The sequence below is a fragment of the Lacerta agilis genome, chromosome 15 (assembly GCF_009819535.1).
Source record: "Lacerta agilis isolate rLacAgi1 chromosome 15, rLacAgi1.pri, whole genome shotgun sequence".
NCBI lineage: Eukaryota > Metazoa > Chordata > Lepidosauria > Squamata > Lacertidae > Lacerta > Lacerta agilis.
Window position 1 is genome coordinate 29,331,648 of NC_046326.1, and position 23,557 is coordinate 29,355,204.

A 23,557-nucleotide genomic window follows, 5' to 3' on the forward strand; every position below is an offset into this window, starting at 1 on the left:
TGGGCGGATCCAGCTGGGCTTGAGAAAGATCAGCATCAAACAGGTGTATCCTTATAACAAAGGACAGGATAAACCTGAATTTTGGATAAGCCCATGTAAATGTGGATTAAAAACCCAACACTGGAAACATAGTTGAGCGCCCAGTAAATGGAACTGCCTTGCAGGGGGCTGGACTAGATGACACTTGGGGTTCCTTTCAGCTCAACAATTCTATACTTCTATGGGACTGAAGCAACTTCCCTACAAGGAACAGTCACTACATGTGGAGTTTTGTTTTTTTTAATTTAGATAAAAGGCAAGTAAGGGAGGCATACAAAATGGGTCAGTGTAAATGATCAAATTGGGTAGATTTCCCCACCCCCTCAAAATTCTAGAACTCAGTGGAGCGTGGTTCCAAAAGAACAGGGCCTTTTTAGTGGTGGCTCTCCCCACTTGTGGAATGCTCTGCCCTAGGAAGCTCGCCGGACACCATTTCTCCTTATCTTTAGGCCCCAGGTGAAAACATTCCTTTTTCATCAGCCTTTTGGGCTTTTAACTATCTATGGTGTTTTTACATGGGTGGGATGTTAAAATTTCTGTGTGTGTGTGTCTTTTAGACTGCTTTTTCTTTTTAATGCTGGTTTTAATATATGCATGTGTTATTTTGCATGCGCTGAGTTGCAGTAGGAAGAAAAGCTACCGATAAAATTAATAGATAACAGCAACAGCATAAAAACTTAAGAAGTCAAACAGCACAGCTGGTTAGAGCATGGTTCTGATAATGCCAAGGTTGCAGGTTTGATCCCTGTATGGGACAACTGTATAATCCTGCATTGCAGGGGGTCGGACCAGATGATCCCCTTCCGACTCTATGGTTCTATAAAGGGCCTTCTGGATCAGGCCCATGGTCCATCTAGTCCAGCATGCTGTTCTCACAGTGGCCAACCACTCAAGCAGTATATACGTTTCATGAAATAAGTAAATAAGTAAACTAGAAAGCAGGATTCTAACGCAAGAGCACTCTCCCCTCCTATTTCCAGCAACTGGTATTCAGTGGCATGACTTCCACCAACCGTGGAGGCAGAGCAGAGCCAGTAACCAAGGACAGCCTTCTCCATGAATCTGCCCAAACCCTTTTTTTTAAAGCCATCCAAGTTGGTGGCCATCACTGCCTCCTGTGGAAGGGAGTTCCACAGTTTAACTCTGCGCTGCGTGAAAAAGTCCTTTTTTTTTTTAATTTGACCTGAATCTTCCAACATTCAGCTTCGTTGTATATCCACAAGTTCTAGTGTCGTGAGAGAGGGAGAAAAAGCTTTCCTCTAGCACCTGTCCACATGCCACACATAATTTTATACATTTCTACCGTGTGGCCCCTTTCTCGCCTTTTCTCCAAACTAAAAAGTACGAAGAAGAAGAAGAAGAAGAAGAAGAAGAAGAAGAAGAAGAAGAAGAAGAAGAAGAAGAAGAAGAAGAAGAAGATGATGATGATGATTCAGGAGAGTCAATAGAAAAGTGCTTCTCTGCACAGCACGTAGTTGAAACCATGGTATCGTTTGCTCCCACACGAAGGCCACCAGCTTGGACGGCTTTAAAAGCCAATTAGACAATTTCATGGCAGATAATAAGGCAAATCCATGGCTAGCTTCTAGCAACAATGCCTGTGTCCTGGGCTTCTGAATCACGCCAGTTGCTGGGAATCGCAAGCAGGGAGAGCGCTGCTGCACTCGGGTCCTGCTTGTGGGTTTCCCAACGGGGCACCTGATTGGTCGCTGGACTACCTGCCCCCCCACCTTTGCCCTGATCTAGCTGCACAGGATAATAATAATAATAATAATAATAATAATAATAATAATAATAATAATAATAATAATTTATTTATTTATACCTCTCCCATCTGGCAGGGTTTCCCCAGCCACTCTGGGCAGCTTCCAACAAAATGTTAAAATACAATAATCTATTAAACATTAAAAGCTTCCCTAAACAGGGCTTCTTTCAGATGTCTTCTAAAAGTACTCTGGGAATGCACAGGGCTTCTCCAGCAACCTGGGACTAGACAAATGCATGGAGGGGGAGAGCTTATCATCAGATTATTAAGATCCAACAGAACCTCCATGTGTAGGGGCAGTCTATCTCTGAATATCACATGCAGCAAGGGTCCCGTCCAATTCCTCAGCTCTATGATTCCAGGAAGGGAAGGGTCTTTTAAAGGAGTCCGGGGGCAGGTGCGTTGATGTGCTCTCTCACACACACTGGAAACCCTGCTAGCTCACTCTTGGCAGGCCTCTCTCTCTCTCTCTCTCATCTTTCGCTGTGGGCCATTCGTTCACTGCTCTTAACCTTCCAGCTTGTACAGACAGGCCTGCTCTGCTCCAGAGAGGGAGGAATCTGATTCTCACCCCCAGGCGCTCACTAAGTAACTTGCCCGCACTTCAAAGGAGCTCTTTATTTTGCCTGGGTGATCACACCCTGCAAAAATTTCCCACCGACAAAAGAAATGGTTTTATAGGCAAAGGAAGGGATTGGAATGTCTCTCTCTCTCCCCCCCCCCAGCCCTGATGAAGGAAGGAAGGGCCCAGCACACACCCAGGGGGAGCCTGGGGTGGGGGGCAGAGATGTTGCACTCTCCAGGGTTCGAAAAAATCACAAGGAAGATTGGATGGTGGCCCACAGAGGCCAGCTGCACCAGTGGCCAACCAGAGGGCTCTCTGGGGCATATTTGGAGCTAGACTGCTCCTGAACATGGAAGTTCTATGCAACCTAATTACCTGGCGATGGACCTCTCCTCTTCCTCCTCCTCGATGCATGTTTAATCCCCATTTCAAAGCTGTCTAAGCCAGTAGCCGTCATCACCGCCACACCCTGCCAATCACACCCTGTTGCCCTTAATCCCACATGTGCCAATTCAGCATCAGAGGGAGAAGCACTCTGCACGTGCTCAAATTATTGGTTGTTTGCACCTTTGCTTTACTCATTTGGAGTATGAGCCCTGGGACCTCGCGCATGCCTTCTTAAGAACAGAAGAAGAGCCTGTTGGATCAGGCCGGTGGCCCATCAAGTCCAACATCTTTACACAGTGGCCAACAAGATGTCCCAGTGGGGAACCTACAAGCAGGAATTGACCATAGGAGCAACTCTCCCTTTCATGATGGCTATGTTCTACCTCCATAGTAGGAGGCAGTGATGCTTCTGAATACTAGTTGCTGGAAACCTCAGGAAGGAAGAGGGCTCTTGTGCTTGGATCCTGCTTGCGGGGTTTCCCAGAAGAGCCATCTCGGTGGCTAATGTGAAAAGAGGATGCTGAACTAGATGGGGCATTCGTCTTGGTTCAGGAGGCTCTTGTGTTTTTACGTTCCCAGCAAACTTCACACATGGGATTAAACGGGTTCTAGTAGACGAGTCCCTTCTTACAATAAGCCAAAACAAAATCAGAGTTGCCAGCCATCTGTGAAATTGATGTGAAGCCCAGTTCTTGGACTTCGGTTATTTAATTTGTTATGCCCTCCATCGAATCCAGCACCCTTGCACTTCCCAGTAGGCATTGTCTCCTTCTCCTCCGTGAATCTGCCACCCCCTTTTAAAAGCGTCATAGAACTGTAGAGTTGGAAGGGGCTCCAAGGGTCATCTAGCCCAATCCCAGCCCCTCATCATCATGTGGTAGCCAGTTCCGTAAGCCAGTCACACATTGCGCGGAGAAGGAGTCTTTTCTCTGATCTGCCCTGAACCTACTGCGGGGCAATTTCCGCAAATGACCCAAAGTTCTAGCATTACAAGGGAGAAAAATCTCCCAAGTTTCCTTCACAATGGGTTCTATATTATACACCTGTGTCATCCTCCCTTCCACATTACCAAATGCTGCAACCTTCCTTGGCAGAGGATTTGCTCCAGTCCAAGCCTCTGATCATTTTAGCTGCCCTTTATTTCCACCTGTGCAGGCACAGCACAGATTCCAACCATTGCTTTTGGATGCAGTCTATTTTCTGCAAAGGAGGGTGACCTGCTCAGGATGCATCTGAATTATGACACCCGGTTCTTTAAGGAAGTTGGCAGACTGTTGGGGAAGGTGGAGGAACACCTACCTGCTTTGCATCCAGAAGGTCTCCAACAGCATCGCCTGCTAGGACTGAGATTCCCTCCCTGTCTGAAATCTTGGAGAGCTGCTGCCAATCAGTGTAGACAATACTGGGTTCAACCAACCAACGGCCTGACTCGGTATTAGGCAGCTTCCCATATTCCTGCTTAAACCAGCCCTTTCTTCCAAACCACGACCCTTGCTTTATACACAGGGACAAAGCTGTATCTTAGTGACAGATCATCTGTTTTTACATCCAGGTTCAATTCCTGGCATCTCCAGGAAGGCTGGGAATGTCCCGCCTCTTAGCATATACTGAGCTGAATGGACCCCAATGGTCTGATTCCATATAGATCAGCTTCCTAGACTCCTATTTAAACCAGAGCTTTATTCATAACAATGAGGACTGGAGCCTTAGGCTGGTTTTAGAGGAAGGGCTGTACCGGGAGAGCATCTCCTCTGCTTGCACAAAGTTTCCAAGTTCAATCTCTGGCATAGGTCAGCTGATTAGAGCGTGGTGCTGATAATGCCAAGACCGCAGGTTTGATTCCCATATGGGACGGCTGCATATTCCTGCATTGCAGGGGGTTGGACTAGGGGTTTGACCACAGGGTCACCTCCAACTCGATGATTCTATGAAAGCTTAATTGACTAGTTATCTCCAGGGAGGGCCGGGAATGTTCCCAGCCCAAAACCCTGCACAGCCATTGCTACCAGTCAGTGCAGACAACACTGAGGTAGATGGACCAATGGTCTAACTCAGCCTAGGGCAGCACCAGTATATTGTGGATCCTGCACTGAGCTGTGAGCTGGACTAGTGCACCCTTCCATCTTTGGCTGTGGAGACAGTGATGCTTCTGAATACCAGTTGCTGGAAAGCACAGGAGGAGAGAAGGCTCTGGTGCTTGAGTCCTGCATACAGATTTTCCAGTGGGGCACCTGGTTAGCCCCTGTGAGAACAGGATGCCGGACTAGATGGGCCACTGGCCTGATCCAGCAAAGCTCTTCTTGTGCTCTTATGCTTCATGGTCATGAGGGTGATTATATATGCCCAGGACTAGGTGATGCAGCAAGAAAGTTTTTCTCCCTCTCTCATAGTGCTAGTGTATGGTCAGTGGACTGGGGGGACGGGGAAGGGACTAGCCTAGTTCCCTAAATTTCTCCCTGGCACCTCCTTCCCAAAGCCCAGGAAGCTTCTGCTCAGCTTAGGGAGGGAGGCGCAATGCTCACACACATGACATCACCCCTTCCAATCGCCCTCGCAAGCTTGCGCCTGTGGCCCTATATGTTCCCCTATGAAAAAATTCATCACACACCAGTGGCTAGACATCAGGGGCATCCAATGAAAATGAACATTGGGAGATTCTGGACAGATAAAAGGAAATTCATCTTTACACAGTGCGTAGTTAAAACTATGGGACTCGCTCTCACAGGAGGCAGTGACGGACACCAACTCGGATGGCTGAAAAGGAGGACTGGACCAATTCATGGAGGGTAATGCTGTCAATAGCTACTAGCCATTCTGGCTCTGCTCTGCCACCATAGTCAGAGGCAGTAATGCTTCCAAACACCAGTTGCTAGAAGCCGCAGGAGGGGAGAGGGCTCTGGTGCTCTTCCTTGAGGGTTTCCCAAAAGAGGCATCAGGTCAGCCACTGTGAGAACAGGATGCTGGACCAGAGAGGCCATTGGCCTGATCCAGCTGGCTCTTCTTGTGTTCTCTGTGTTTATAATCCCGTACCCAGGAGGACCCTATGCGTCTTAACTTGCAAGCGAGTCTCGACGAACTCTACAAGGTTCTCTCTCCCACCCCGCGCATGTTTAGGGTTGCAGCCCAAGATGCAGAAAACACTCTTGACCTGCCCTCCCCAGCTCTCTTAAGCAGACACCGCGGTCCCCTCCTCGCTGACCTTCCAACCTCAAGCATGTTCCTAGCAAGGAGGCATCTCTGGGAACTTCAAAGAAGATGGAAATCTAATTTGGAGACCCTGTGCCTTTTAAAAAAAAGAAGAAAAAGAAATAATTGTTAGAGGGAGAAGAAAAATGTGAGGAATATTTGTGCGTGCCTGTTCATGTTTTCGTAACAGCGGCGGCGGCGGCACCATCCTTTTAAAACTCGCTCTCATGTTCTGCACCAAGGGATGCTTCTATAAATCTTCCTGGATTCCTCTACCGATCTGGGAGTTCCTGCTCACCTGCCTTTGCTTCCAAAGTGGGAAGCAAGCATTAGGAATTCTCAACCTTTCCATTTTTTTAACCTCTGAAATCTGTAGCTTGAGACTCCTTTGCATCTGCTACCTTAAGAACATCAGAGCAGGGATAGCTCAGTTGGTAGAGTATGAGACTCTTAATCTCAGAGTCATGGGTTCGAGCCACACATTGGGCAAAAGATTCCTGCATTGCACGGGGTTGAGCAATAGATGACCCTTGTGGTCCCTTCCAACTCTTGTTGTTGTTGTTCAGTCGTTCAGTCGTGTCCGACTCTTTGTGACCCCATGGACCAGAGCACGCCAGGCACGCCTATCCTTCACTGCCTCTTGCAGTTTGGCCAAACTCATGCTAGTCGCTTCGAGAACACTGTCCAACCATCTCATCCTCTGTCGTCCCCTTCTCCTTGTGCCCTCCATCTTTCCCAACATCAGGGTCTTTTCTAGGGAGTCTTCTCTTCTCATGGGTGGCCAAAGTATTGGAGCCTCAGCTTCAGGATCTCTCCTTCCAGTGAGCACTCAGGGCTGATTTCCTTCAGAATGGATAGGTTTGATCTTCTTGCAGTCCATGGGACTCTCAAGAGTCTCCTCCAGCACCATAATTCAAAAGCATCAATTCTTCGGCGATCAGCCTTCTTGATGGTCCAGCTCTCACTTCCGTACATTACTACTGGGAAAACCATAGCTTTAACTATACGGACCTTTGTCGGCAAGGTGATGTCTTTGCTTTTTAAGATGCTGTCTAGGTTTGTCATTGCTTTTCTCCCAAGAAGCAGAAAAGCAATGACAAACCTAGACAGCATCTTCTATTATTCTAAGAGCCCACAAGCAGGACCTCAGCACAAGAGCCCTCCCCTGTGGTTCCCGGCAACTGGTACTCCAAAGCATTGCTGCCTCAAACTGTGGAGGCAGAGCTGAGCCATCATGGCTAGTAGCCTTTGATAGCCCTCTCTTCCTAATCTTCTTTTAAAGCCATCCAAGTTGGTGAACATCACTGACTCCAAGGGTAGGGAGTTCCACAGTTTAACTATGAGCTGCATGAAAAAGTGCTTCCTTTTTCATCCGCCCTGAATCTTCCAACATTCAGCTTCATTGGATGTCCTACCAGTGATGTTCTAGTGTTCTCTATCAAATTTCTCCATGCCATGAGTAATTTTATAAATGGCTATCTGCACGTGAACCACAAAACTCCGCAGAACAACAACTCTTGCCACATTTCCATTTGCCAGTCTTCCCCAAGCTAGTGCCCTCCAGATATTCTTGGACTATCAGTCCTAGAATTTGGAGCTGTAGCCTAAAACGCACAGGAAGCACCAGGCTGGGGCTGTGCGTAGGGTTGCCATATGTCCGGAATTTCCTGGACAAATCCGAAATACTGCAGTTGGCAGCAGTATCCGGGCAGAAATTGGCCAAAACAAATATCCGGGGAAATCCAGATGTATGGGAGCCCATGACAGCAGTGCTGTTTTTGCCAATTTTTCATAGAAATAGCTCAAAAACAGCATTATTATTATTATTGCAATTTTGCCCAAAACAAAAAAATCTCAACAACTTCGCCAAAAAATAGCTTGAAATATGGCAACCCTGGTGTGCAGCAGATATGGCTGTTATACAGTTGTTCTCAAGACTCTTTGGGTGGGGTGCACAAATAAAAAGAACCTTGATGCCACCTAAGGTCCGATCCTCACATCAAGAGCCAGTGTGCTGTAGTGGTTAGAGTGTTGGACTAGGAGAGCTGGGTTCAAATCCCCACTCAGCCATATAGCTCACTGGGTGGCCTTGGGCCAGTCACTGCCTCTGAGCCTAACCTACCGCACCGGGTTGTTGTGAGAATAAAACAGGAAGAGGAAAAGGCACACGTGCCCCCCTTGAGCTCCTTGGGATATAAATATAAGAATAAAATAATAACATAAAAGGCTGGTTTTTTGTGAGTTGAGGGACGCCTACCCCTAGGCACACTTGATGGAGTTGCAGGAGAGGGCCTTCTCGGTGGCTGCTCCCAGACTCTGGCACTCTCTCCCTAGAGAAACCAGACTGTGTGCCTCCCTGCTGTCCTTCTACTGGCAGGTGAAGACAGTTTTGTTCCGATAGGCCTTTGGGAACTGACTAGTTTTTTGTGTTTATTTTTTAGGAAAGGGCTTTTAATTAGGGCTGGGCTGTTTTAATTATCTGTATTTTAATATATTTGCTTTTTAAATTCTACTAGAGTTAGAACTAGGTGATTATCTTTTATGTGCTTTTTAGCTTTTTGCATTTTATCTGGGTTGTTTTGTAAGCCGCCATGGGGAAAAAGGTGAGTTATAAATAAATATAAATATAACAACAGCAGCAACAAATATAAATATAACAACAGCAGCAACAAATATAAATATAACAACAGCAGCAACAAATATAAATATAACAACAGCAGCAACAAATATAAATGTAACAGTAGCAACAATTACATATCCACACAGTGCAGAGTTAAACTGTGGAACTTGCTCCCACAGGAGGCAGTGATGGCCACTGACTTGGATGGCTTTTAAAGAGGATTAGACAAATTCATGGAGGAGAGAGCTATCGATGGCTAGAAACCACAGGGGGGGGGAGTGCTCTTGGGCTCTGGTCCTGCTTACAGCCTTCCTAGGAAGAGGCATCTGGGGTCAACCACTGTGAGAACAGGATGCTGGACTAGATGGGCCACTGGCCTGATCCAGCAGACTCTTCTCATGTTAATGATGAGGATGAGGATGATAACAACAACAGCCTAGAGGCCTGTTGCCTGTTCGGGATATGTGATCAGGCACAGTTGAGATCCAAGGCTGAGTCTTTTGCAGCTTTGGGAAGAAAGAGGTGGAAACAGAGCTCCATGTTTACTCTTGTAGTACTGTTGGAAAAACTAAGATAAGAGCTCATAGTGTACAGTGTGTGTGTGCGCACCTGGTTTTTATGGAGTGGGAGGGTGCAGGGCCGAATGCAAGCATAAGAAAGCCACATTTCCCTTTCCTCTGCTGTTCTCTAACCCAGTCACTTTGGGGACAGGAGCTTCCCACTGTGCTTTGCATCTCTCTCAAGAAACCAGGAAAGTGCTTTGTTCCCATAACTCAGAGAGTCAGTGTGGCATAGTGTTTAGAGTGTCGGAGTAGGCCCTAGGAGATCAGGGTTCCCATCTCTACTCGGCTACAAAAACTCACTGGGTCACCTCGGGGGCCAGTCACTGCCTCTCAGCCTAGCCTACCTCACAGGGTTAATGAGGTGAGCAATGTACACCACCTCGAGCTCCTTAGAGAAAAAGGTGGGCTATAAATGCAATAAATAGAATAAGAAATAAGCTCGAGGGAAACGTTCTGCAATTGCACACCTTTAACTTGGGAGGGTGAGGACATCTCACCTGCTTTTCTGTATGCTTTTATGTGGCCTATCAGCCGCCACAATGCCTTGCATCCAGTTATTATGTAAGCTAAAGGATGTTGGCCAGCGATTGCTGCACTCATGCCAAATACATTCATATCAGGGAAGATCCACACCGCAGACTTAATCTGGTCTAGCAGTCAATCCGTCTCCCCATGGAACTCTGGGAACTCTAGCTCTGTGAAGGATATAGAAGTGTCCAACAATTCCTAGCACTCAAAAAACTACAGTTCCCATAATTCTTTGGTGGAAACCATGACTGTTAATGGTATAGAATTGTTATATATATTGTGTGTGTGCGCTGGAAAATGGAGGGTCTGGCCTCACGGCGGCATCATTTCAAAGCACTTTCCCCATAGGCCAATTGCACTTTGTGCCCCAAAGCCCACTGATTTGTTAATAATTATACAAATCAGCAGTAAGGAAATGTGGACAAGGGAAGCCAAAGATACCCATTTGAAAGCTTATGGCCTCTGTCACGTTCAGGGCAATCGGGATGCATTTCAATATCGAGCAAAAGGAGATTTCATAAGTAGCAGTGGTCAATTTCGCAGTGCCATCAGGTTACAATGGTAATTTTGGGGTGGTGCTGTCGACGGCCTGGTGTCTGCAGACTTCCAGATATGTTGGACTACAACTCCCCTCAGCTGGCATGGCTGTGCTCCCTTCTGTTCCAGAGCATCATATGGCCATGCTAATATGAGAACACAGGAGAAGGGCCTCCTGGATCAGGCCAGTGGCCCATCTAGTTCAGCATGCTGTTCTCACATTGGCCAACCAGATACCTTACTCCAATGAGAAACCCACAAGCAGGATTTGAGCACAAGAGCTCTCCCGCCTCCTTTGATTTCCAGCAACTGGTTTTCAGAAGCATTACTGCCTCCAACTCTAGGCAGAGCATACCCATCATGGCTAGTAGCCTAGCCCAACCCGCTGCAATGCAGGAATCACAAACAAGGAATCCCAGGCAAATGGTCATCCAACCTCTATTTAAAAACCTCCCACAAACTTCCGAGGGAATCCGTTCCACTGTCAAACAGCTCTTACTGCCAGGAAGTTCTTCCAGTTGTTGAGCTGGAATCTCCTTTTTGTCATTTGAAGCCATTGGTTCTGGGTCCTTACCTCTGGAGCAGCAAAATACTAACAAACTTGCTCCATCTTCCTTGGGACAGTCCTTTAGATATTTGAAGATGGCTATCCTATCACTTCTCAGTCTTTTCTTCTCTTCTCCAGGCTAAAAATTGGCTTGTCTATCACTTCAGAAAGTGCAAATTGGGTAGTGTTGCATTAAAAGGCTGAACCAATTTCCTCCCCTACCCCTGTTTTATGACAACAACTATTGTAGTGGACAATTGTTTCCCTTGTGCATGAGTGTGTGCAAGACAGAGAGATGGAGAAGGCCAGGTCTTCTTCACCAGCAAATTAAAGTGTCGATTTTGGGTGTCACAACAGCCATCAGTCAGGGTTCAGGATTGGCCAGACACCAGTTTTAAGGCCTCTGCTCTTGGCTTCACTGGGCTGAGTCGGGAGGCGGCAGGATCTTCAGCCCCAGGTATATTCATTCCAGTTCTTGTAGGGAACTCTCAACTAGCTCATCTAACCATTTGTAGGCAAGGCAGTGGAGGTGAACCAGTTTGAAAGGGATCCCGTTTTCTAAGGCTAAACGAGCAATGCTGCAGGTGCCACATCATACCCATTCCACATTTATAAGAAACTGATGTGTTAGTGTGGCAGCACCTATACTTGGGAACTCCCTGCCTCTTGATATCAGGCAGGCGCCTTCACTGTAGTCTTTTTGGCACTTGCTAAGAACATTTTTGTTTAGGCAAGTCTCCCCAGATACGTAGAATGTGTATTGTTTTGATCTATTTTTAGTTTCTTGCTTATTTTATCTTTTGAATGTTTTAAAGAGTTGCTTTTACTGATAATTTCACTGTTTTATTCTCTCTATAAACCACTTTGAGGCTGTTTTCTACAGTCACACAGTGTATAAATTTTATGAAATAAATAAAAAGATAAAATGTGGGCCCCTGGACCCACGTTGCTGTCCCCAGGCAATGACCCATGTCTGGAGGGGAATGTTAATTCTCCTGGCCTCTTTTAATAGTGATCAATGCTGACCATCAACTCATCCTGAACAATCTCAAAGGATATTGGGAAACTGCTGAGCACTCCCTTCTGTTCCTACCTGAGGGGTTCGGTGCTCAAAGGCAGTGTTGGGCAACTGCTGCTGTGCCCCTAGGAATTATTTTACCACCTCAAGATAAGATCTTGTCCCTGGTGCTGTTTAACACCTGTACTCAGCCTTTGCGGAAGTTCATTCATCAGTTCTGGAGCAAGGAGCTGCCAGGTACCCAGAGACTTGAGTTCACCCAAATGTACCATGTTCACTGCTGCTCTCCTCCTACAGCTAGGAGCCTCTGAAGGGTAGCTTTTCATGCTAAACCAGTCATGGGGCTGTGGTTAACCAATCTTTTCATGAGTTAAGAAACTAGGGGTGATGTTATCAGGCAGCAGGAATGTCAACTCACGACACACATGGATCATCAAAGGAACTGGATGTTTAGCACAAAGGACATGGACTATGCAGGAAATGAATGTTTAAAAAGCAAAAAAATGTATGGTGTCTTGTACTTGCCTCCTCCTTGCCAAATAGTGTCACACACACACCCGAATTTGGTCACTGCATCCAGTGCTCCCCAGTGCTAAATATCATCCTCCCAAATATGGAGTTTTGCACCCATGAGGACTAGAACCTTTAACAAAATGAAAGCAAGTTTATGTACCCAATTCTACATCCTACACTTTTCTCTCTCCATGCCAATGCCAAGCAAGAGAACATATAGCAGCCCTGCTTACTATTACCCTGGTGTTAGAGATCAGTCCTCCAGCCTTCAGGAAAAACTGTCAAAATGTTTTTAGCTGCCAATGAGCTTTGCGTTTGAACCCTTATACGGTGCAAAGAATTATGGGGATGTGAGCAGTTCTAGGGCACACCCTTAGCTCACAAACAGGGTGCTGGCCAGGTCTTGGGGTTGTTGTGCATGAAGTGTGAACATGCCTTACAAGTCACCAATCACTCCTCTGTGGTGGTAGAAATACAGGTAAATGCTGGGAGCTCATCATATCTACAAGTTTCAAGATGGAGCACAACTGAAAGATTGAAATGTATATTAGAGCAGCAAAGAGAGGGGAAAGTTCCAAACGTGAAACTTGTGGCAATGCAGTCCCCATGCGGGGGCTGCACTGCCTGAGTCTTGCACAAAATCGAAAATTCTTTCTAGTAGCACCTTAGAGACCAACTGAGTTTGTTCCTGGTATGAGCTTTCGTGTGCATGCACACTTCTTCAGATACACTGAAACAGAAGTCACCAGATCCTTAAATATAGTGGGGGAGTGGGGAGGGGTATTACTCAGAAGGGTGGTGGGAATGGGTGATAGGCTGATAAGTGTGATAGGCTGATAAGTGAGTCTTGCACATCAGGCGTCCCCCTGTCTTGCTTGTGTTATTTTCTTGAAAGCAAGCAGGTGGTATATCTATAGCCATGAAGGAAGCTGGGTGTTCACTACACACTTAAATTTCTTGCTAAATTCAAGAGCGCAGTGAACAGGCCACTTCCTTCACAGCTATAGATATTGCAAAGGAATGTTGATCCGGATGAAGTTTCACTCCCTTTCCCATTGAAAAAAAAAGAAAAGAAAAAGCAGTGGTTAGTCCATAACAAATCCTCTAGAATAATATCACTTAATTAAGCAAGGTCTGCACCAGATAAGGCACCTACTTTTTGCAGCCAAAATGGAGAAATTGTGCTTTCCTGTCCCTGGATTTAGAAGTAAAGCAGAACTAAATATTTTCAGCCAAATGCAACCAACCAACCTGCCATACAAGACACCCTAGCCTTCCTACAGTGTGACTTGCTGGGAGAGTGAAAGGCTTGTGTGCTTCTGCCGCAGAGCTGTGCAAGGAGGAGGAGAAAGATGCGAAGGCAGGGAGGGGAAAGAGATGGGGATTAAGGAAAAGAAAGACAACAAGAAAACCTGATTGAAGAAAAAAAGAGGCTACTGGAAGATGGAGAATGCAAATGTTACGGCATGCAAGGGAGTCAACAGAGATGGGGTACTGAAATGAAATGCGGTACCAAGAGAAAATGAGAGATTCAAAGGGGTTAAAATGAAAACACTACGTTAAGACTGTGGCAGAAAGTTTTTTTTCTGAGGTTACTGTAGCATTGAGGCCCTTTAGAGTACGCAATCTATATATGTAAAATATACGGTATGTGAATACATGCATGCAAAAGCCAAGCTGGGAGTGATTTGAGTTTAAACCTTTGTAGGTTTCTAATTCGCTCTCAGGTTGCATTAATGTAAGGAGGAGGTGAGCCTCCAGTCTTGGAAGCTTCCTATCTGGTTAAGCACTCTTAATCCAAAACTATTTAGGACAATGGGGCTGGCATTTGTGAAATTAAAAGGGGGATGGGATGGGATTGGGTTCTCTTCAGAATCATGGCCACAATTCGGGTTTAGGCATGACATAGCCTCTCCCACCCCCCACTTGTCTGATCTAGTGTTACACGGGACCATCACCAACCCAAATTAAAATGCAATGATTGGGCGGGGAGGTGAGCACTACCAAACTCACTTTGAGAACTCTGGCTTGAAACTGAGCCCCCTTCTGACCCCCTCGCCTCCTGCTTGTTTCCTTTGACCCCCTCCCAGCGTCATGCTCCTCCTTCCTGCACACAGAGCAAGGCCAGTGAACGATGACAAGCAAGTCCCGTCCCCCCCCCATCCCCGCTCCCTCACCTGACCAGGCAAACCCCAGGTTTACAGCCCTACACACCTCAGTCTCTCCACACAGACCATCTGGCACTGGATTGGGGCTTAGAGTAGCAGATCTATGTGTGGAGCAGGGTTTTCTCTGGCTCCTCCCTCCTGAGAGGGACCTCCTTTGGCTCCCTGCCTGCTTCATCTCATATCAGCCCTTTGCATTTACACTGTCCTTGATTTCCGCTCCTTGACCCTCCTGAATATGAGAGTCAGGGCATTACTCCATGTTGCCCAGACCTTCAATTCCCACTCAGAACGACCTAAACGCCTCTCCTTTCCCCAAGCTGCATGGGCATCCAACCCCTTAACCTAAACCAGCTTTTGATTTTCTAAAACACTGTTCTGTCATTGAGCAGAAGCTCAATCTGGCAGGTTCTGCCCTGGATTTGTGCATCTTTTGACACTCAGAAAGGATGTCTGAATGGCAGCTTTGCCTCCCACCCCCACCCCCATTGTTGAAAGGATCCCTCAGAAGATCAAGTGCCTGTCCCTTGAAACAGATCTGTGCAACATAATGTGTAAGTCTTCAGGATGGACTGCTGCAATGCGCTTGCTATTGGATTGCCCTTGAAGATGTTGGAAGTGCTTCAGGTAGCACAAGAAGCTGCAGCCTGCCTCCTGTGAAATGTCAGGAAAAGGAAGTGTGCCCAGTCAGTCCTTAGCAGCCTTGGCGTGCACTTCTGTGCACAATTCAAGGGACTGGGGTTTTGGTTTTGGGTTTTGTTTTTTGTTTTTTGTTTTTACCAACACTGGCTGAGACCCACATCCTTAAAGACTGTCTCTCCTTGCATCAACCCTCCTGCCATTGCTATTCATCAAAACAGACCTTGTTTCAGCTACCATCTACCTGTGCAGTTTGAGAATTAGAGCCACATCCTTAGCAGCCATGGCCCTGATACTGTGGAACAAGGACATTCCTGTGGATCAGAGGAATTATCCCTCTTTGCTCACCTTTTGTTAAAGCTAAGAAACATTTTGTGTGTGGGTTTTTTTTGCGACTTCCTTTTTGATTAGTTGATATGTTAGCATATAGTTATTTTCTTTCTTTAAAAATTGGTTTTATTATTGCCATTTCAGTACCCACTTTCTCTCAAGGGAACATGGGTACGTCCACTCAAAAATAAATAGTGAGGATTGCTGGTACATGTGGTGCAGCCAGCAATGGCCCTGTTGGATTCTGAGGATGCACAGAAGGTATCAGCCTGTTTGAAGTCCTGGGCACATGCAGAAGAGAGGTGCTAAGAGGTGCCACTACCCTAAAAAAAAAAGTCACCACTGAGTCCTTGCTTTGCTTGGACAATGGATTCAGAGGTGGCCTTACCAGATGTGTAGCTGCCAGATTTTGAGCTTTTGACCTGGAAGTTATTTGTGGCAATTGGCCTCCAGGTATCACTGTGGGCTCCCAAGTTCCTTGTTGTTTATTGACTTCAAACACTTTCCAAATAAAAGACCTCCCGGGGTGGACTACCACAATAAAAAGATTATAAAGCAATTTATAACAGGCAGGAGGTCAAATCAACACAGCAGGAATAACGAATAGCAGCAGCCAACAGATGGGTCAACAGGAAGCTACTCACAATCAGCCTGCCCTATCTCAATGCCTCCCTGTCCTCAATGAATAACTGGAACTTTATTGCCAGCCAGAAGGTGATGGAGACTGGTGTCCCTTGGGAGAGTGTTGCATAATGTCAGTGCCAACAATGGAAAAGCTTATGGGTTGTATCTAATGTTAGTCCCTTTCAGAGTAGATTTCTAAATCTGTGGTTCCCATTATTTTTTTGGGGGGGGCACCGTCCCCTTGGTTCCATACACTCATCCACAATGCCCCTTACCACACACTATAGGGCACATCCATGCCAAACTGGTTTAACAGTCAATCCCTCTTCCCAGGGAACTCTGGGAATTATAGTCCTGAGAGAGAGATGGGAGTCACTTCACAGTTTCTAGCACCCATAACAAACTACAGTTTCCAGGATTCCTTGGAGGAAACCATGACTGTTAAAGTGGTATGAAATTGATATAAAGATATAGTGTGGATGAGGCACATAAAAAGAATTATTCAGAATAGCAGTTTGCATGACACACTAAGGAAGAGAATAAACACAGTAAAACATGAAATGGCAACAATTCAATGCACGCTTATTCAAAATCCAGTTAACACTATGTAGTTTAGTTAATTCAAGTCCCCTAGGGAATCACACTGCCCCCTCCGGAAGGGGCAATATAGCCCACTTTGGGTCTGGCGGCTCCAAAGGCTAAAGCCAGCCCTCTAAACTGTAGGCTCCATATGATAGGCTCAGATAACATTCTGGCAGCTTATTCTTAAAAAAAAAAAGTTTTTTATTAAATTTGCCTGCAGCATCAACAACAATAAACAATTCATACTGAACACACAGAGTGCAATTGTGGCTGTTGACCATCATTATGTGAGCCACTGCCATTTTTAAAGGCAGTTCCACACAAAACGCATAGCAGCAACGCTAACCTGTTAGTTATGAAAGGCACAAATAACAGTTGCAGAATCATGCTCTCTCCAGCACTGGGTCCCAGCAGGGGCCTTTCAGCTCATGACAAGATGTTTGAAAGCCGGTATGATGTACTTGGCGCCACGGACTGAATAAATATGGCCCTTGAATCAGCCACATGATGGGTGCACAGCTCTCTTATATGACCCCATCTTTTCTCCTTTGTTTGGACCTGCTCCCCCACAACGCATGGATGCTGCCATCTCTCACTTCTTTCAAATTCCCCCTTAATGCCCAACTTTTCTAGGAAGTCTTCCGCACAACCATGCTATACTGTAACTTAGTCTGTCACCAAGCCTAAATATGCATACATGTTGGGAAAAGTTGCAGGAAATAAATCTAAGAAATAAATGGAATAATTGCACATTCTTTCTCTGCCTCCACTTCCCCTGTTGTCAAATTCGTCTCCGTTCCTTCATCAGGCAGGGACCGGTCCTCTTGGACTTCCAAGCATATCGGTGGCATGAAAATAAATAAATAATAGGGGACCTTGGGCCACTTATTATCTCTCAGTAATAATCTATATCATAGGGTTGTTCTGGAGGTAATATAAGCTAAATTACTGTGTATGCCATATAGGTTTCTCCAAGAGCCATGGACAAAATAAGGTGGGATACAAGAACTATGAGTAATATTAATATTACTCTTGCATGGATTCTTTAGCTGTAATTCCTGCATTGTAGGGGGTTGGACTAACTGACCCTTGGGGTCCCTTCCAATTCTGCCATTCTAGGATTCTAGAAAAGATTGAGATAGTCAGATCAAGTTGACGGGACATTCTTTTGCTCTGGAAGTGTGTATGAGGCAGCCTTACTCTTGTTTGCAATTATCAGAGATGTTCTATTCCAGAACCATCTCATTCTGCTCTGCGAGATAAGATTCTGCATCTCCAGAAGGTAATCATTTGCCCAAAGCTCTCTGAACAAGTATCCAGAGCCAACTTTATCACTACTAGCATCTAAGTAAGCTGTGATAATTGACTGATGTCAGCATCAGACATCTAGTGAACATTGCCGAAAAGTAAATAAATCCAATGCAATGTATGAAGCTGCCTTGTGCTGCTGCTCCTTGCAGCCTGTATCACTTACTCTGACTGGCAACCAGGATCTCATGCAGAGAGAGGTCTTTCCCAGCCTGTTACCTGAGATCCTTTAATAGGTGATGTCAGCAATGAAGCAATATGCCTGCCCCAAATAAGTACATGTTCCTTTATGAAGCTGCCTGGTGCTGCATTGAAAAATTGGTCCAACTCGCCTAACATTTTCTACTTTGACTGGCAGAGGTTCTCCGACTCACAGACAGGGCTCTTAGTTCTGCTCACATCAGATTCTTTGAGATGGAGATGCTAGGAGTATAAGAAGCAAGGACCTTCCACATGCAAGATGGATGCTCTACCAACACCACCAAGAGAAGACACAGGAACCCAAGAGAAGACTCATGTTCTCTCTCATGTTAGTGGGCAGTTGCATTATTAAGCCCTCAACTCCTGGACCTTAACAATTTGATCCATTGAGCCACAGGAGTGCTCTTATGTTTGTGCATTTCCCACAGACATCTGGTCAGCCATTGTAACAACAGGATGCTGGACCAGATGGGCCATTGTCCTGATCCAGCAGGCTCTTCTTATCTTCTTCTTTTCACATGGGCATTCATAAACCACCCAATAAATCTGCCACTTTTTGTTTCTTCTCTGTCTCCCAAGTAGCCCCCTCAAACCAGTTCAATCCAATGCAACTGTTCCAATTCATTTACAATTTTGGTTTCAACCCAGTTAAATTCAACCACTGTCGGCAGCTTCCAACTCATTAAGGGTTCTGAACTGGATTTTGTAAACTACAAGGCATCGGCTGGGCTTTGTACTGCTTGCCTTGAGAACAATGAACTCAAGTCATGTGAGGACCCTGCAAGGTGAGTCACAGGTTGCGAGGCAAGATGGCACATGAATGCAGAGCAGCAGCTGTGCTCCATCACAATAGACTGGGCTTCACAACGAGGGGCTTTGGGTTTTCCCATTTGCAAGAAGCCCCTTCGTGCATCTCTCCCTCTCATGACCGAAACAAGAGGACCCATGACTGAAGTTTCTGAGTCATCGTAAAAACTCATGGAAAGAAGATACATGGCCGTCACTTCAGAACACAGCTCTTTGGGACAGGAGAAGGGAGCAGATCACTCACGTTTCGAGGTGACTATTTGAAAATGCACCTTGTCGCCAAAAGAAACCAAATGGAAGGAAAGGTTTCTGGATGCAATGGAGGAAGACCAAAATGATGCATCCAAGAGAGAGAGAGAGAGAGAGAGAGAGAGAGAGAGAGAGAGAGCCTCAGGTATCTGGTGCCTTTACATTTCATTCACAAAGAGAATTCACACGTTTGCATGGAAGCCACATGTCCCTAATCTTATGCTTAGCAGCCGCAAGAGAAGTAATTCAAAGCACATCTATCACTCTGAAAAAACAACAGTGAAAACTAGACAGGTGGGCACCTCCACAAGAAAGAAAACTCTGAGGCTTTAGTTTCTTGGTGGAATGCAAGACCCCTGTAGTCAACAGACCAACCACTGGACATAAATGGAGCAGGGAGAGGGGCTGGGGGGGGGAGCAGAATAAAGGTCCTCTTACCTGCAGCAGTTTCCCTTCAGCTGGGGTGACCTCGGCCACACTTGCGAAGACTCCTTCCAGTGTGAGGGGCTCCAGCTTCAGAGGGATCACCCGGATGATTGCCTTCTGGGCCAAAGAGCGCTCAGCTTCCATGGCCGCCACCAGAGCCAGTCCTGAGTAGCCCAGGCGTATCTGCAGCATAGCCATTAGCAGCCAAGGCCAGAGGACTGCCAGCTGTAGCTGGGGGCCAACACTCATGCTCCCAGGTGCAGCAGTGCGCTCCGGCCACACATACTGCTCAGGAATGTGTCTTCACCCCGCCAGCAGGTTCCAACAACAGGCAAAAATTGTTGAGGATTAGAAGCCCTCCGTGTGGCGGCGGCAGTCAATGGGTCAGAGGAGAAAACAGAGCAGGGTTACCTGCCGTCCCTACCTCCGGGTTCTCCTTGTTTTCCCTGTGCTAGGAGGGTTTCTCTGTGCCACGTGTATGAAGGCCTCAAGCTCCACAAGATTACAAGGATCAGGTCAGGTCCTCTTCCTCCTCCTCCTCCAGATGAACTCAGACGTTGTAAGCAGAACCAAGGGGGCTCGGGGAGCGTAGGGTACAAAGAGCTCTTGGGTTCTTCTGGGAAGGGTGTCAGAGCTGGTGGTTGGAGAGAGGCAGTTCCCCATGGAAAGACAATCTCTGCTTCCCAAATCCTTTTAGCCTCTTATATCCTAGGATGGCAAACAGGGCCAATCCCGATATCAGATGGCCTTAGCAGCCCTTGTTGACTTCTGGCCAGTGAGTTACTTTTCCCATCTACTCCTCTCCAAGAACATTAACTATTCTTGTCTCTCTCTCCTTTCCATGCCACACATGAACAGGCAATGGTGACTGGGAAGGGGCTCCATTTCGGAGTCAGAACAGTCAATCAGTTTTTTTCAAGTTAAATTAAGATCACTGTCATCAGCTATGTCTTCATCTATTTCTCTTTACCTGCCTCTGGTGCCAACACCTCAGTCACCTGGTTGTGGGTATTAGAATCAATCTTCTAGGTTGGAATTTTCCACCCGTTTGTCATTTTTAATCCAGATGGTATAATCTGCAACTCCCTAAATTCATGAAAGGAACAAGACATTGCTCAGATGTTTTTCAGATCTCAGAAATTTAAAAAGGCCCCAAACAGGAAAAACAACTACAGAGAGAGACACCTGTGCATTTTATTCCATTCCTATGCGAATATCGGAATTAATATATCCGCTTTTAGATGTGCATCACTGAAAACATAAATGAAGGCATCCTAAACATTAGGGAAAAAAATATCCACAGGAAATCTTCATGACTGCAGAAAGTCATAGACATTTATCTGCGAAAATGTTTGCTCAGTCAAGTAAAGGAGGGAAAATATTTTTTTTAAGTGGCATGCAAACCTGGTATGTAGTTTGCCTCTGAGAATCCATGGGTTTAAGTAACAGCTGGAAGGTTCACTACAAATCCTGGACAAAAAAATATTTCAGTAATCAATCAAAATGTGTGCTGAATCTTACTTACAGATTTCAGGGAGTGAGGGGAGAGTGAGGAGACTTGCAGAGACATTCTATACAGGTAAATGTGAAATTCCAGTCTGAATCAGAAGGAAAAATTGACTCCAGGCTGAAGACTCGTGGGCCAGGCGTGGCGACAATCTAGCTTCCAAAGCAACCTAAAAAAATCTTGCTAGGAATCCAGGAGCACTTCTGAAAACTCCTTTTGAGTTGGAGCGGAACAACCTCCCCTTCTTTCAGCAGATACAGTAGGCAAGTCTAAGCAGGGAGCAGGAAAGAAGTTGCTTCAAACAGCAGAAATCCAGCGGCAAACTTCGGAAGGTTGCTTTAAGGGAGAATGTGATCTTGTTCTTCAAAGGAGTAGCAGGGAACCGTGGGGTAGAGTGGACTTGGGCAGCTCTGCAGAGGTTGTGGGAGAGCTTCCTTTCCAGAACAGCACTACTGGATCAGCTCCTGGGAGGCAAAAACCCTTCCCCAAAAAAACCTGTGGCTCGTAGCTTGTACTCTCTGCTCTCTGCCTCCCTCCCCTGGGACTGCAAGCACTTTCTACCTGCTGACACAAAGTGAGGGTGGAGCAGCCAAAGGCAACGACCCCACCCCCTAAATCTGGTTTTCAGAGCTCCTAGACTCCCTCTCCTGATCCACGGCTAAACTGCATTCAAGTACAGTACAGCCTTCACTTCGCTTCTGACAACCGAATCATCTGTTCTATGCAAGCCAGATTTGCTCACTTCTCCCTTCCAAACAACTGCACACAACAAGAGCACAGATGGAAATTAAAAGTCAAATGAGTTCAGTCCAACAAAAATTGTTAGGGCTCCTTCGTTTGCCAATGTAGACTAACCAGCTTCACTGTAGCACTTTAAATAGCACAGAGGCTAGTATCTGTAAGTCACTTCCACACAGGAGCAAGAATAAATTCACAGCCGGGAGAACTGTGTATCCCACAGTTTTTCTTCAGCCCTTGTTAATTTTGATTTAGAATATGTTTCCGCCACTGCCACCACCCCACCCCACCCCGCCGTAGCCACTGCAAGGAAGATTTCAGGTCATGCTGATGTCAGAGACCTGGAATTCAACTACTGTATTATTCTCCTTTGACATCATTAAGAGGTGAGTAAGTTTGCAAGTGGGAGTTGTAACTACACATGTGATATACTGCACTGGGTTACAGCATTCGGGTTACTAGAAAGTCAAGTATCCTGCAATGTACAGAAACTTGTGACAAAAATCTATTTTTTCAATAAAACCAGTTTAGGTACAGAGAAAAACTACATCATCTGAAATAAAAGAAGGAAAACTGACAAGATCCAAACATTTAGCCAGCTTCACCTTTTGTGCAATTGTGGCAAGCTGAATATGGATTTGTACTATCATTCTGTGAACTCTGTTAGTTAATTATCTGTCATTATCTAGGTTGAAAGTGTTTTGTACAATGGTTTCTAACTTCTTGCTTTAAATAAAGAGGAGCAATACAGAGTAACAATTTTGTGCCCATAACACACCCTGTTTCTGTCCACTCCAGATCATCCACGCTGGCGGAGGCTTCCACCAACATACTTGGGGAGGTCTGCCAGTGGACGTATCATTCCACTGGTGTGGCTTTGTCTTCAGTAGCAGAACAATACCTCCATCACTTCCTAAGGCTTCTTGGGTGTTGGATCTTTAAGACAGAATTGTACCATTACAGTAAAAGGTTACAACTCAATGGATATGCAAGTCTCCTTTCACACTTAGTGGGTGGGATGTTTTTGTAATTCACTACTCAATTTAAAACAAACTATGAAACTGTAGACTTCTTTGGAGTGGGCACTTTATTTTTTATTGACTACATACATTAGGGCGAAAACTGGAAACACAGAGAAGACTGTTCTGGAGAGTTAACCCTGTTCTATTAGTTTCAGCAATACTGTGCAGATTTCTATGCAGATTTCTTTAGACAGTGTGAATGTCCTTTCTCTTTGCTATCTTACAAATGCTCAAGAGCCAGTAAAATTAAATAATTGTGCCTATAATATGGCAGGAGATCCAGCTCCTTGGCCTCTTTGTTTCAATTAGCTCATGGACAGGAGAAAGATAATAAATACTATAATTTCCTAATTCCACTTTAAAACTGCAGACCCATGTGAAAGCTCTTACTTTACTGATTGCTCATAAATGACTACTAGATATATTTTGGAATAATCCTATGAAGGAGTGTCAAAAAAATCAGCTTTGTCTGCATTAATATGGATCAATACTAGTCTGGTGCCAAACACCCATCTCTACGCTATTTTGGATGCAAGCAACATGACTACTACAACTCTTACCATTCATTTTCAGCATCTCAGAGACCCTGCTAGATAGTCACTGATTACAATGGCATTTCCCAGCTCAATTTGACTTGCTTGTCTTAAAATAATACTGAATTTCAAGATGGACAAACAAGGCTGCAGAAGAC

At 45.7% G+C, this 23,557-nt stretch overlaps 1 protein-coding gene across 1 annotated transcript in view; it reads right to left on the reverse strand.

The window, feature by feature from the left end:
- RNF43 (ring finger protein 43) overlaps positions 1 to 22,093 on the reverse strand; it is a 51,177-nt gene extending 29,084 nt beyond the window's left edge. Inside the window, exon 1 of the mRNA XM_033172403.1 lies at positions 19,612 to 22,093. Within this exon, the coding sequence (XP_033028294.1) occupies positions 19,612 to 19,848 (237 nt within the window). The 5' untranslated portion in view covers positions 19,849 to 22,093. The remainder of the gene's footprint in view (positions 1 to 19,611) is intronic.
- Positions 22,094 to 23,557: the final 1,464 nt, after the last annotated feature.